The sequence below is a fragment of the Erythrolamprus reginae genome, chromosome Z (genome assembly GCF_031021105.1).
Source record: "Erythrolamprus reginae isolate rEryReg1 chromosome Z, rEryReg1.hap1, whole genome shotgun sequence".
Lineage (NCBI taxonomy): Eukaryota > Metazoa > Chordata > Lepidosauria > Squamata > Dipsadidae > Erythrolamprus > Erythrolamprus reginae.
Window position 1 is genome coordinate 63,819,806 of NC_091963.1, and position 16,268 is coordinate 63,836,073.

General features: G+C 41.7%; 1 protein-coding gene across 3 annotated transcripts in view; it reads right to left on the reverse strand.

Annotated features, from left to right (window-relative positions):
* Positions 1-16,268, reverse strand: part of SUGCT (succinyl-CoA:glutarate-CoA transferase) — a 417,742-nt gene that overhangs the window by 310,864 nt on the left and 90,610 nt on the right. For all 3 annotated transcript variants that reach the window (XM_070727742.1, XM_070727743.1, XM_070727744.1), the window contains exon 7: positions 7,223-7,314. In XM_070727742.1, the coding sequence (XP_070583843.1) occupies positions 7,223-7,314 (92 nt within the window). The remainder of the gene's footprint in view (positions 1-7,222; positions 7,315-16,268) is intronic.

Sequence of the window (16,268 nt, forward strand, 5' to 3'; positions counted from 1 at the left end):
CTCCCTCGCCAGAAGAGCTGCCCATCTAGCAGTCCCACTGCCCCATTGCCCGGCAGGGGATGATGGGCAAGGGACACCTCGGGGAAGGAGGGCGGGAAGGGAAGGAGGGGGCTGGTGGGGGTTTAGGAAAGGGGAGCCCGCCGGGCACGAGGGAACGCTGGCCGCGCGGGGCTCCGAGGCCAGCCTTGCAGCTCCTCGGCGGGAGGAGCCGAAAGCCACCGGGAGAGGACTGGGCTCAGCAGGAGAAGCGCCGCCCCCCCCCCCATTATTCAATTTTCCCGGGCCCGGTACGCCCCTCCCAGTAATACCCGTCTATCGGCGGCCCTGGTTCTATATGAAGGTAGGAGATGAAATATAAGAAGAGGAGGAGGTTATTTTCTCATTTCTTCCTCCCCTTCTTTTCTTGTTTTTTTTCTTTTCTTCTCTTTCTTTTCTTTCTTTTTTCCCCCTTTTATTTAAATTTTATTTCCTTTTTGTTAGTTAGTTGTTATTTGTTTATAATTTTTTTATATAATGGAATTACATATTAGGTTTTGTAATTCTGCAATTCGGCTAATTGGGTGTTTTTAGGAGATGCTATTTGTTGGTTCTTTTTTTGTCAGGTTCTCTCTCCTCGAGTTTATCACCTGTAGTTTTTTTGGTTAATCTTCTTTTTTTCTTTAGAAGTTCCTTATTAATGGGCGATTACCATTTAAAAAGGTTATTAATTATACATGAAAATCGATATAGAAGAGATATGGAGAAATTTGAATTTTATAGCCTAATCAACTTGAGACATTTTAAATCTAGAACAGCTTAAAAGAGGTTTTAGCTAACAATATTTTTGTACAATATAAGAAACTGAGTAACTAATTTTTATCCAGATGTTAAAAGTCAAGGAGGCAGCATTGATCTTTGCATAAATACAACTTGTAAAAGTGAACTATTGTAAAGCAACTTGATGTTTTTGGTATTTTTTAACTGTACTGTGAATGGAGAGAAAAAAAGGACCGTTGTACATACCTGAACGGTCTTCTCGATGCACTGGAAGGAGAGTCCAACATGGGTAATTACCAATCCTATTGGTAGAGACTGAGTTAATTTAAATATTTAAATACGAGGTAGTTACCGCCCCTTAGCAGCCCCCAATACCTCAGTTTTAAAAACGAAGACAATATAAAGGTAATACAATTTATTGAACTTAAACCATATAACAATAATTTCAACCTCGCAAACCCAAATACTCCGGCGACCTGGCAACTACGCCGGGTGGGTTTGGACTCTCCTTCCAGTGCATCGAGAAGACCGTTCAGGTATGTACAACGGTCCTTCTCCACTGCACTGGGAAGGAGAGTCCAACATGGGATATACCAGAGTTCACATCCCTTGGGAGGGAAAAGGCTGTGCCACGGTTGACGGAGAGGAACACACTCTCTGCAGCACGCGTCTCCCAAAGGAAGCTTCAGCCGAAGCAACCGAGTCAAGTTTATAATGACGGATGAAGGTTGTAGGCGAAGCCCAAGTCGCTGCCTTACAAATGTCCTCAATGGATGCTTGGGTATTCCAAGCCGCAGATGTAGCCGCACTTCTGGTGGAATGTGCGGTTACCCCAGTCGGAGGAGACTGAGACCTAGCCTTGTACGCCTCCGAAATACAATGTCTAAGCCAGCGACTGATGGATTTCGAGGAGACTCCAAGTCCCATAGATCTGTGAGCAAATGAAACGAACATCTTCTCAGTTTTCCGAAACGGGGCCGTCCTTCTGATGTAAATCTTTAAGGCCCTCCTAACGTCCACCTTGTGCCACTTCAACTCCAAAGGATGTTGTCCATGTGTACAAAAGTCAGGAAGGACTAGCTCCTGTGACCTGTGAAAACCCGAATTAACCTTGGGTATAAAGGCTGGGTCCAACCTCAACACTACTCTGTCCGGGTGGAACACGCACAAATCTGATCGAGTAGATAGGGCCGACAATTCGGACACCCGACGCGCTGAGGTGATCGCTACCAGAAACACTGTCTTAAAGGTTAGCAGACGAAGCGGAATAGCCCTTAACGGCTCAAATGGGGGTGCAGTGAGAGCCTTCAACACAAGAGTCAAGTCCCAAGTCGGAAATCTATGTAATACCGGTGAATGAGAGTTGACTGCTCCTTTAATAAAATCCCGTACCCAAGGATGTTGCGCCAAGGAACGAGATTGAGGCACCTGCACAATGGTTGTGAGAGCAGCTATTTGCCTTCTCAATGTATTTGGTGCCAGGCCTCCATCAACCCCTGCTTGCAGGAATTGCAACACCAGAATAACCGAGGCTTGTTGAGGGTCAGAATGCTGGTCTAAGCAAAATTTAGAAAAGGCTGCCCATGTCGCCTGGTAAATTCGTACAGTAGACGAACGACGAGCAGCAAGCATTGTAGATGCGACATTGTCCGGTATACATTGGTTTCTTAACCGGACCCTCTCAAGTGCCAGGCGGTCAGCTGGAACCATTGAGGGTTCGGATGAAAAACTGACCCCTGGCTCAACGATATTTCGCAATCTGGAATTCTCCACGGGGGAGACACCGAGAAGGTCATCAGGTCGGCAAACCAAGGACGTCTTGGCCAATTGGGGGCCACCAGTATCAGCTCCGCTCTTTCCCGAACCATCTTGTCTAATGTCTTTTGAATAAGACACGTTGGTGGAAATGCGTAAAGTAGATCCCTGGGCCAGGGAGACAACAGGGCATTGACCCCTTCCGCCCCCGGCGTTCGAAACCGGGAATAGAACCTGGTCACTTGGGCGTTGTCCGGGGTCGCAAAAAGATCCACTGATGGTAAACCGAAGCGGAGTACTATGCTGTTGAACAGAGCAGGGGCGAGTCTCCATTCTGAAGGATCTAGGGTAGCCCTGCTCAGCCAGTCCGCTTGCACATTGCTGGTCCCCGCAATGTGTTCCGCCATCAATGAGGCTAGATGTACTTCGGCCCAATCGAAGAGGGCTGTAGTCTCAAGCATGAGACGCTGTGACTTCGTGCCCCCCTGATGATTTAGGTGGGCCCTGGTTGCCACATTGTCTGTTAGGACCAGTATGTGTTTTCCCTGAACCCAGTAGACAAAGGCTCGAAGCGCCAGAAACATAGCTCTGAGTTCCAAGAAATTGATATTGATAGGAGTCAGGTCTTCCGGGGACCATAGACCCTGAGCCATATGAGGACCCATGTGAGCCCCCCAACCAGACAGACTCGCATCTGTTGTAAGGACCAAGCGTCCGTGGCTGTGGAGAGGTGAACCCTGGAACAACGCCGGGGACAACCACCATCTCAGTGAATGTCGGAGGAATGCTGGAACCCTCACCTTCCGGTGTGAATGGCTCACCTTGATCTTTTGATATGGAAGGAGGAACCATTGTAGACCCCTGATGTGGTGCCGAGCCCATGGCACAATCCCTATGGACGATACTAGAGTCCCGAGCACCTTGGACAACATAGCCAGCGATGCCTGATGTTGTTGACAAAGTTTGCTGACCAGTCGACGAATGTTGACTAACCTCTCCGGAGTCAATGATACCGTGTCCTGGGCGGTATCTATAATAGACCCCAGATGTTGGATGCTTGTAGAAGGATGAAGATGTCTCTTTCCTTCGTTGATCGTATAGCCGTGACATTCCAGGGTACGATGCGTGAGAGCCATATCTTGTTGCCCTGGGGCAGTGACTTGGACATAATAATGATGTCGTCCAAGTATGCCATCACACGTACCGATTGGGCCCTGACATGGGCCGTCAGAATGTCCATCAGTTTCGTAAACGTCCGAGGCGCTGAGGACAGGCCGAACGGCATGGCCCGGTACTGGTAGTGGACACCGTTGAGGCAAAATCTGAGAAACCGACGATGAGCCGGCCAGACCGGAACATGCAGGTAAGCGTCCTTCAGGTCTATCGACGTAAGAAGATCGTGATGACAAATAGAGGCAAGGATCGATTGGAGAGAGTGCATTCGAAATCTTCGGTACCGGATGAAGGTATTCAGGAGCTTTAGGTTTAAGATCATCCTGAAACCTCCTGACGCCTTTGGCACGAGAAACACGATGGAATAGAACCCAGTGTATTTGGCATGTTCGGGCACCCTCTCTATTGCCTCTATTGACAGAAGATGAGCTATTTCTTGTTGCAGATGAAGCCTTTTCAGCGGGTCCCGAACAGAGGGACATTGGACAAACCGGTTTGGTGGGGGCTGAAGAAACTCCAGACGCAACCCTTGAGAGATTGTAGCTATTGTCCATTTGTCGGTGGAGGTATTTCTCCAGGAGGCGCTGAAGCGTTGGAGCTTGCCTCCTATGGGTGGTGGCGGATCCAAGTCACTTGGAGCGTTTGAAGCCCCTTTGGTTGCCCCTGAAGGGCCGTCTCGCCTGCTGATACCCCCTCGGTCGGTCTTGAAAGGCCAAACGATCACTCCTGAAGCCAGACTGATTATACTGGCCTTGTTGAAATGGCCTGGCATTTTGTCCCCCCGCCGAGGAGGAGTCCCAACGAAATGGCGGACGACGATTATATGGGGTGGTGCGACGTTCCTGTCGCCTGTATGCTCTGGGAAGGGACTTTCTTTTGTCCTTGTCCTCAATGAGGATCGGATCCAAGGATTCCCCAAACAGTTTCTCCCCTTGGTATGGGGAGGAAGCCAAGTTCCACTTGGACTTCAAGTCAGCCGGCCAGCTTCGCAGCCAAAGAAGTCGCCTGGAGGCCAATGATGTCGCCATCCCCCGAGCCGAAAACTTTGCTGCGTGGAGGGTGGCGTCTGCAGAGAATTCCGCCGCAGCCAATAATTTGCTGATGTCCTGACGCAATCGGCCATATTCTGGACCTAAACGGGCCTGCACCTCTTGCAGCCATATAATGGAGGCCCGATTGAAAAATGACGCCGCAGCGGCTGCCCGAAACCCCCAGCTGGCCATTTGATGTGACTTACGCAATAAAATCTCCGCCTTTCTGTCCTCTGGTTTTAAACTGTCGCCAGTTTCAGAGGGAACCAAAGCCTTTGAGATCAGAGTCATTACCGGCTGGTCAATTGGTGGAAATTCCAGCAGTTTTTCCATATCCTCATCCAGAGTGTAAAATCTCCTCTCCATGACAGAAGGTCCCGGAGCTGCTGCCGGAATCTGCCATGGGCGCTTAATGCTCTGCTTAAATATCTCTGAGGATGGCACGTGGTCAGTCTCGGGCTGGGGTTCCTTAAACAACACAGTAGATGGCTTAGGATCATCAGTGGAATCCGCTGCCTTGGTACAACCTGGCAAGTCCACTGTTTGCTTAGCCTTATGCAACAGTACTTTGAAAAAGGAAGACTTGAAGAGACCAGCTACTACTGGCTGCTCAGGAGCGGTCTCGTCATCTGAGAAGTCATATTCCTTTTCGGTGTCTTCTAACTGGGAAGGTTCTTCCACCCAGGACCCCACACCCGAGAGGGGTGGTACAGACCACGGATTTCTTGTTGGTCGGGGGTGCTGTGTGTTCTGCACCCTCGCTGCCATCCCTTGTGAGTAGGCATCTGTAATAAGCTCCTGTAATGCTGGAGACATCTGTTGCCAGGTGTCAGGCTGCACCCTAAGCCCAGCTGCAGTGGGTGTAAACGTTGCTGAAGGCCCACTCTTCATGGAATGAGTAGCAGAAGTAGGCCTAGCTTGGCTAAGGCCTGATGCACCTGGATGCAAAGATGTGGGCAAAAATGGGCCCTGCCTTTCTGGGGACCAATCCCTGTCTGATAAAGTCTCAGTTGGTCTCAACCCAGAATATGGAGCCTGTGGATCCCTGGCCTGGAACATCAACTGCGCAGGGAGAGGCGAGGCAATTCTAGGTGTCAGAATGGCTGCCTCCAGCCTCTGCTCCAGTGCCTGAATACGCCTCTCAGCCTCTTTAAGAGAGGAGGAGGAGGCCTGAGCCTTGGCCTTATCCTTGGGCTTGGACTTGCCCTTATCCTTCGTCACCATGCTGGGAGAGGATGCCTTTTCCGCAATCTTCTCTTCCATATCTACTCACAATTAACTGTTATTCACAATAGATCAGAGAAACCAATGCTGCTCCGAACGAGAGCTGACAACAAAATGGCGATTTAAGCCCTTCAAAGACAATGCCTGTGCACTCCAAAGTTGGTCGCGCCCACTGAGTGGGCGGAGAGCAACACTTTCCCGCTTCAAAATGGCGGGCGCGGTTCAATAACCGCCCAATTTGGCGGGCGCGGTCCAGCAACTGCCCAAAATGGCGGGCGCGGCCATTAGCGCTCCCCGCGAACTTTGCCGCCTGTCTTCTCCTCGGGGACCTGCCTCCCCACCTGGAAGGATCCTGCCCAGCCAGCCAAACATCCCTTTTGCCGTTCCAGCGGCTTATAGGGGCTTTACAATTCAACAAAAAACGGCTGCGGCTACGGCGGCGGCGCGGCTTTTCTTCTCAGCGCCGAACAGCTGAGAGGCGCTGGCGCGATGCCAGGTATCTTCCTTCAAGGGGAAAGGCGATCCCCGAGCCTCCCAGTGAGGGGGGCGGACCCCCTCACCTTCGGCTCTCAGCCGGGTATGGCCTCTGAGGCCAGTGACCCCAGGCTGAGTTGCTCCCCGCTCAGGATATGCCCGCTGAGGGAAGGGATCCCCGAGGAGAGAAACGGTGGGGGAAATGCCCACGGAGGGCAGAAACCCCTTTCCAAAAAGTCCTCTTCATTCTGAAACGAGAAGGGAACAAAAGGAAAAAATTAAACAAGTCAGTTTATTATTAAACATTAATACTTCAACAGAAGCTACACTAAAACAGTCTCTACACTTAGACTGAGTTTTTAAAACAGAGGTATTGGGGGCTGCTAAGGGGCGGTAACTACCTCGTATTTAAATATTTAAATTAACTCAGTCTCTACCAATAGGATTGGTAATTACCCATGTTGGACTCTCCTTCCCAGTGCAGTGGAGAATAAAAATATTCTTTGGATAACGAATATAGTTTGCTCTGCATATGAAGAAAATTCAGGAAAATTCATGGCTAAGAAAGCATTTTTTTCCGTAGTATCCAAATATCACAGATTGCTGATAATCTCAAAGGTATTCAATAATCACAACTTCTCTTGTAATTGAAACAATCTGAGATCATTTATACTTATATATTTACTGTATGTTCTTTCTGCTGATTTCTATTTCCTAACTTTATTAATTCTGCTCATTACTACATACCTTATACATGCCAGTGAAGTTCTCAATTTTAACAGGATTTTATTTTACTTACAGAAACATACCTCAGGTCCTGTGATATGCAAGAGTCCGGAAACAGCAGCTGCAACTGAGTCATAACCTGCTTGTTGAAATTTTGGACCAGTCTGACCATAGCCTTAAAAAATGGGAGCGGGGGAAGGAAATGAGAGAATGTAAACATACTAGTAGCGAACTCTAAGGCATCTAAATAGAAGCATTATGCTATCTCAATTACAAATATTCAGAACTGCAGGTGATTTATGTGATTCTTCTGGGCTAGGGAGAATCCTAGAATCATCCCACAAGATCCTCAATACAGTAATGGTCTGCAAGTAGCTTCAGGTGCTATGCTTCGAAGCAGCTGGCAAGCTAACAGCTTGGGGGGGGGGGGGCAGGGCTGCAATGACTTTATCATTAGAAAAATAGCCACTTTGGAATTTATTTCTGAAACATATAAGAAGTTGTGCCTTTCATTTCTTAATCAATCTACTGTATCTGACTATTATCTTTATTAGCTAAATGATTAAAGTCCTTTCATTATAGACTGTTACCCTTTTTAAAAGTTCTGTGACATTTTTGTTTATTGTTAAAGGAAAAGGAAAAAGATTACTAGAATATTGGAATATTGGAATACTTTTTTCTTAATTTTGATGAGGTATAAGGATATAAAGTAGTGATTCAATTTCATTCTCTCTATAAAGTATAGTTCTGGACTGCCTTTTTGTGGATGGTTGAAATGCCCTGATTTTTATGAATTCTAGCAAAATCAATCAAATATATATTTTGACCACTAGAAGAAGCTATAAAGCTGCTTATACCTAGCTCAATTTATTATTAGGGAAGCCTTTAAAAAGTCTCTATAAAACAAAATAACTGGTTATATAAATAAATTTGATTCTAAAGATATAGAGGGCATATAGATGGTACAAAAAGAGGTACAATTAGACAAAATACAAAAAGGAGAACTATAAAAAGTGGAAAGAGGGGCAAACAACTAAGGCAGAGTATCAACAAATAGCCCAACCCTGCAAAGATGAAGAGAAACTAAAGCTCAAAATGAACTAAGGCTTGCGACACAAAATATAACAAACAAACAAAGAGCTTCTTTCAACATGTTAAAAACTATTTTAAAAAGTCAGGGAAACTATTGGTCCATTATTGACAAAAAGTGACAAAAAGGTGACAAGCAATAGGGAGTGAGCAGAATTGCTTAACTCGTTTTTTGCATCTGTCTGTATACAAAAGGAAAAAACATCCCAACCTATCAGTACTGTAAAAAATAGATTATAAATACAAGTTTTTTTAAAAGGCAAGAAAATAGTAAATGAGAATCTACCCATTAGACAAGTTCAAATCATCAGGACTAGATGGATTAGACTTGAAGGTTCTGCTACAACTGATAGACCTGATCTCAGAACAATTGAACTATATATTTCAAAGGCATGGGGGAATTGAGGCACACACACACACACGGGCCTATACAATTTATGTATGGTGTGTTTGTGTGTATGTCTGTTTTAATAATGGGGTTTTTAAAAGTTTTTTAAACTTATTAGATTTGTTATGAATTGTTTCATTGTATGCTGTGAGCCGCCCCGAGTCTACGGAGAGGGGCGGCATAAAAATCTAATAAATAAATAAATAAATATTACCAGAGGACTGGAAAAGAGCTGATGTAGTTCCCATCTTCAAAAATGTCTGTGGGATTCATTTGTTGATTTATCCCAGCCATGAAAACTGACACCAGATCCAGAACATCACAGGAAGACACCACCAATCATCCTCACCAGACCCAAACCCATACCCACCCCACAGACAAAATACAATCACCACACAGAACAAAACCATGGCGGCATCTCCAAATGTTGCACACACACCCCTCTGACATACACAAAGCAAACTGGCACATGCCATAAACACATAGCCAGACTACAAACTCAGAGACAAACTGAAACCCGGGATATTATACCATGGGCATACATTACAAAACAGCTGACTAGTCTGCAGACATCAACTGCCACAACTACTCAGGATGTCACCCCAATCTGCAAACATCAACTATTCTGCACATATCAACTACATCAATCTACCAACTAATCAGGATGTTTCAATACAGCCAACTAACCCACTTGCAGTATGTGAGTGAGCACTCCACACCCACACACCAGCATTTATAGAGTGATGGCAGTTCAGACCACACTTTGTTTGCCCGAGCACAAAGTTGAAAGCACCAGCCTGAAGAGGAAGAGTGGGATCTCGTCAAAATGTCACCAGGAGTCTATCAACCTTACACAGAAAAAGACTTGAATATGCCAAGACCTACATACCTATACCCGTAAAAATTTACAAAAACATATATACCGCTCAAAAAAATAAAGGGAACACTCAAATAACACATCATAGATCTGAATGAATGAAATATTCTCATTGAATACTTGGAGTTATATTCTATTGTTTAAATGTTCCCTTTATTATTTTGAGCAGTGTATGTATGTATGTATGTATGTATGTATGTATGTATGTATGTATGTATGTATGTACAGTATGTTTTCTGTTGAGTCACTCAGCATACCCAAATATGGGAGGGAGCTCACTACATACATATACATACATACATACAGGGGATGGACATAAAAATGGAAACACCTTGAAAAATCATCATCACCTTTTGCAGCAAATACAGCCTCAATTCTCCAAGGTATTGATTCATACAAATTGTGAATTGTTTCCAAAGAAATTTTAGCCCATTCTTCAGTTAAAGCATCCTCCAGTTCTTTTAGAGACGATGGAGGTAGAAATCGACTTCTTACTTGAATCTCTAAAATCGACCATAAATGCTCAATAATGTTGAGGTCTGGTGAATGTGGTGGCCAGATGAGATGCTGAACTTCATTAGAATGTTCCTCATGCCCTTCTTTAACAATTCTTGCTCTACGGATTGGTGAAATATCATCTTGAAAGATGGCATCCCCCCTGGAAACGGTTCTTGAATCATAGGATGAATTTGGTCAGTCAAAATTCCTAAATAGAGATGGCTGTTAATTCTTCCATGAAGGGAAATCATTGGCCTGGCAGATTTCCAAGAAATAACACCCCAGATCATCACTGAAGCCCCGCCATGTTTGACGGTTGGGAGAAGGCAGTCTGGATGAAATGATTCTTGTGGCTGTCTCCAGACGTAAACATGGACAGAGGTCGGAAAAATGATAAACGATGATTCGTCAGAGAAAATCACATTTTGCTACTGTTCGAGGGACCATTTCTGGTGGTTTCTACACCACTCTAAATGCTTTGAAACATTTGTCTTTGAGAGCAGAGGTTTTCTAATTGCAGCTCTTCCATGGAATCCCAATTTGTGAAGCTCCCTTTGAACAGTTTTTGTGGAAACTGGGTTCTGTATGTGTCTATTGAGCTCTGCAATGATTTTAGGAGCTGCGGTCTTGCGATCCATTCTAACAATTCACTTTAGAGTATGATGGTCTCTCTCAGACAACTTTGACTTTTGACCAGACCTGTGCTTGACTGAGGACATTTTCCCTTCTCTTTCAAAAGTAGTCATTACTTTTGAGACATTACCTCTTGAAACACCAAACATTCAGGCACTTTCTGTTACACTAGCACCTGTCATTCGAGCACCAACAATTTGGCCTCTTTGAAAGTCTAAGAGGTCTGCCATTTCTAGAAGGTTATATCCAATTTCTTTACATTTCTGTAAAAAAAGGTAGTTTAAAAAAACATATCAAATAATAGAATTTTAAAAAATATTAAAATATGTCAAGTTTTGATTGATTTGAAGATGTTCAAACATTATGATGCCAAAAAGTCAAGTGTTTCCATTTTTTTGTCCACACCTTTTACATACATACATACATACATACATACATACATACATACATACATACATACATGTAGGTCTTGGCATATTTGGATTGCTTCCTGTATAACATTCAGAGAATCCTGGAGACGTTTTGACAAGTTCCCACTGAGTGACAAAACATCGCCAGGATTCTCTGAACCTTACATGGGAAGAAACACGAATATGCCAAGACCTGTACAGTATACCTATATCTATGAAAATCTATGAAAATATAAATATATGTATGTATTATGTATGTGTATGTATACACACACACACGTTGACTAGATCTTTGGGACATTTAGCCACACCCTATCTATATATAGGACAGGCTGCTAGGAGAAGAAGTGTGGTAAGCAACATTCACCTTGAAGGTGGTGCCTAGAGAGATTGTTCCTGAATTCCTGGATTTCGGTTCCTGCTTTTACAGAAGATAGTTAAGCTCCAAATAGTAAGTGAAGTGAGAAATGCCAGACACACCTAATTAGTGAAGAATTATGACTTTAGTTGGCATGCATCCTGGAGAATTATCTATGCTCCATAGGCGGAAACATTGTCAGTCTGAAAATGCTTTAGAGTTACTTATTTCTTGCTGGACTTCTGTGTAATAATAATTCTTTTGCTTCGATCAAATACAGCCAGACAGAACACTTGCAAGCTGATTAGAGCTGGGAACATTGTTAGCACCTGATTAGGGCTGGAAAGAAATATTTGGAGCAAGTAGAGCAATGGACAAAAACTTCCTACAAAGATAGGATTTGGAAAACATTATTAGCAAAGAGTAACAATGAAAGATCTTGCAAGTGGGTAAGAGTTGGGAACATCGTTAGCACCTGGTTAGGGCTGGAAAGAAACATTTGGAGCAAGCTAGAGCAATGAAAAAAAATCTTGAAAAGACTTGGGGCTTGGAAAACATTCTTTCCAGAGAGTAAAAATGAAAGAACTTGCAAGGTAAGAGCTGGGAAGATTGCTAGCACATAGGGCTGAAGAAAAGCTTTGAAAAAAGCTACATTCAGAATATAAGACGCACTCAAATTTTCAGCCTCTTTTAGGGAGAAAAAGGGTGTGTCTTATACTCCAAAAAATATGATAATTGAAAGAAAGTTTTAATATAGTTTTGGGTTTAGATTCTGGATATGTAAAATGAGCTAGAAAAATTTCCCCCTTTATAAATAATACTTGAGTTATTGAAAATAAATTTTAAAATATATACTGTATATTAAAATGAAGTTTAAAAAATATGTATTAGAACTTATTGGTTTTAGAAATGTTGTTAAAGAAAACATTAATGTTTTAAAATTTAGAAAAAGTATTTTTCCCCTCTCGAGTTACAAAAATTGAAAATACAGTGGTACCTCTACTTAAGAACTCCTCTACTTAAGCATTTTTCGAGATAAGAACCGGGTGTTCAAGATTTTTTTGCCTCTTCTTAAGAACCATTTTCTACTTAAGAACCCGAGCCTCGAAAAATTTCCCAGGAAATTTGAGAGTGGCATAATGGCCCAGCCTGTATCCTGCCATTCTCTCTAGGTTTGTCTCTCTGGTGCTGTGTATGGGAGCCAACCTTGCGCCAGGTGTATGGGAGGCACATGCTCCTCCTTGCCGCCTCAGAGTCCCTCTTTTTTTTTTAAGCCTTAAAGTTTTGGATTTTTTTTATTCCCCTCACCTCACCATCTTCCTCCGGGAGCAACTGTCCTCCTCCTCCTCCTTCTCCTCCTCCTCCTCCCTCCACTTAAATTGCGAGCTTTTATGTCTATCCTAGTGGATTTGCACGCATTATTTGCTTTTACATTGATTCCTATGGGAAAAATTGCTTCTACTTAAGAACTTTTCTACTTAAGAACCTGGTCACGGAACGAATTAAGTTCTTAAGTAGAGGTATCACTGTATAGTGAATTTTATTAATACAAAATATGATAATCTATATAGATCAATGAGTAAATGAAAATACGTATTATTTCCCACAGCAAGGAAAAGTAGAGATTGTTAAATCAATTCCTTCATCCAAATGTAATATCTTTAATTTCTTACTATTTGAAAATTGCTTCTGGACTTTGTGCTTGTGATGGGAAAAAAAAGAAACTTGTTTTTGTTGATTAGGTAGGGTTTTTTATAGAAATGGCTGCAATGTTCCCTCTAATTTTCATGCCTGGGCATGGATCGGTTAGAAACAGAAGGGAGTCACATGACCTCAGGAAACCCAGCAATGGTCATAAATATGAAACGGCAGCAAAGTTTTGATCCTGCGCTCATTGGGCTGCTGCAAAAGTCCTAAGTGTGAAAAGGGTGCATAAGTCACTTTTTTCAGGGCTGTTGGGACTTTGAACAGTCAGTAAATGAACCATTGTAAGCCGAGGACAACCTGCCTTCCCCCCTAGATGTTTTCTATGGAGCTTCAAAATGGACTCCTGATCTGCTTCTAAAAGAGTGCACTGGTCAGACTGATAATCCTCGACTTCTGTTCTAATCCCAATGGAGGCCAACCTTTCTATCTCCTGAGTGAGATGCTTAATAAGTGAGTTCTGCCTCACTTTACCACCTTTTTTGCCACAGTCGTTAAGTGAATCCCTGCAGTTGCTTGTCAGAAGATCCCAAGGTGTTCACATAACCCTGGGACATTGCCACCATCATAACTACATTGTCAAGTGTCCAAAGTTTGATCCAATAACTCATTTATTTTTCTAACAAAGTCCTTCCTTCTTAGAAGGAAGAGAAGGAGATTAAAAGGAGATACAAAAAAATAAAAAAGAAAAGGGTTCAGTTCAAAGTTCTGCTTAGTTTAAGAAATTGGAGTTTGAGAACGGTTGATTAAGCTTGGAATATTGTTTTGTTTGCTCTTTTTTTAACTTTAATTATTTTTTTCCATTTAGATATATGAATTTAGAAATTGCTGATCTGTTTTAATAAAGTTAGAAGTATTGATTATAATAAGATATGTAGTAGGCGATACTGATTTTGATTAATGCATAAATGGAATTGAATTTAGAATTGTTGGGGAGATTAATGATATTAATGATTTTTAATTGATTGAAAATAGAGAATATTTAGAATTTCTCCCCCCCCCTTTTTTTCTGTTCTCAAATTGACTGAAATTTAAGATTAATAATTAAGTAAGGAATGTAGATAAGTATTAATTGACTAAATGTTAGATGGGATGAAATAATTTTTAAATTTGGGATTAGGTAAATGTACTATTTAGAGGGGGAAGAAGTCTGAAATTCGTATATGTTTATGTTTTGTTTTTAATTTTCTTTTGTTAACATCTGATTGGCTATACAAGATTTTCTTGATTTACAGAAAAATGTATAAAGAAAGGAGGAAGCACTTTGGCATAATGGTTAATGAGTTAGAAATATAATTGGTGTTGTACTTTTTGAAGGATCATTAAGGAAGGAATTTAATTAAAAGAAAATGTATGTAACTGGAGGACAAAATTAGAAAATGATTGATATTAGTTACTAACAAAATACAGTGATATCTCGTCTTACGAATGCCTCTTCATATGAACTTTTCATGATATGAACCCGGGGTATAAGATTTGTTTGCCTCATATATTTGATCAAACCTTTATAAAGCAACTATGTAACTAAATGCAATTAAACTATGTAACTTAAACGCAATTAAATCTAAACTATTTATCCAATTAATTTGTATATGTAATAGACTGAAATATATGATTAATTAATTAATTTCACCAGTGATTGTTTAAAACTTTGATTATATTTTATTGACTTGATTGATTATAGAATTATAGATTATAGAATATAGATTGATTATATATCTAATATAGATTAATTATATTACTCCTTTTGAATCCATCTTCTATTAATCTATTTCTACTATCCTATTTTCCTGGATAACTAATTTATTTTTCAAAATAATCTTATCTTTTACTATATATCTTATCTACTACTTTTGACTGTACTTTTTCTCTAACTTAAAATTTGAATCTCCTTCGAAGTGAATATCGACTAACGTGGACCACTTTGGAAAATATTCAAAATGTCCCCGACAAATCAGACAACACTAACAAAGACCTGGAAAAAGAATGTCCCACAACCGACAACACCATCTTCCCAACGCTCATCTGAAACGATTCCCAATGACAAAACAACAGCGGCTCAATCCTCGCAACCACCGCAGAGCATCACATTGGTCTCATTATTTGACATGATGACTAAAGTGCAGGAATCCATTGACTGCAATATGAGAATAGTGAAAGAGGCCATAAAAAAATACAGGATCATATTGGTAATCTGGATGATCGAATGGAAAAGTTGAATGACAAAATAGAGGACATACATGGAATTTTGACTAACAATGACCAAAATTTTTTAAAAATAGAAGAGATTAATGAATGAATGGAGACACGCCTGCAATTTGCGGAAGTAAGAACTGAATACATTAATAAAAATCTCGAAGAAGCGGTGATGAATCTGGAACTGGAGAAGTTGGCTTTCTTCCTCTGATTCCAAAATGTAACAGAATCAGATGTCCAAGACCTCCCTCAAATGATGGCTGAAATTTTGGCAAAAATAACAGGAAAAACAACACAAGAAATGATAGACCAAATGGACGAAATTTATCGAATTTCAACTTCGTTTGCAAGATTGCCAAGAGAGGTCCATATCAGATTTACCAAAAGAAACACCCAAGATGAAATCTATTGAGCGTCGAAATAAAATGTAGTTTGCCATAGGGGAAAAGAGATCACTGTGCTGCGACAGATCCCTAGACGCGTAAGAGAAAAACACAAACTGTACCAATCCTTGGCAAATAAATTAAATAAAAACAAAGTTATGTTTAGATGGTTGATGCCCGAAGGAATGTTGGTGACTCTATTGGATCAGAAATATAAAATCAACAACCTAGAAGATGCAAAAGATTTTTATGAAGAACTGTTAAAACCACTTGAAGACCGATTTCTGAAAGAAACCAACAGTAAAGATAAAATGAGCACAGAAGAGCTAAGATGACAACCCTCCAGACAAGGATGGTGATTTGAGACAAACTCAGGATGGCGATTTGAGACAAACACAAGACAGTTATGAAAGACAGGGGGCAATCACAAGAGCAAAGGCTGAAGCGAGAAAATAAAAACCATAACAACTTATTCACACCTATTCATGAAAATGGCACTACAATATTCTCAACCAATATAAATGGATTAAATTCAGACAGGAAGAGGAACAAAATTTTCCACAAATTATTAAATTACAATTTCCATATAACAT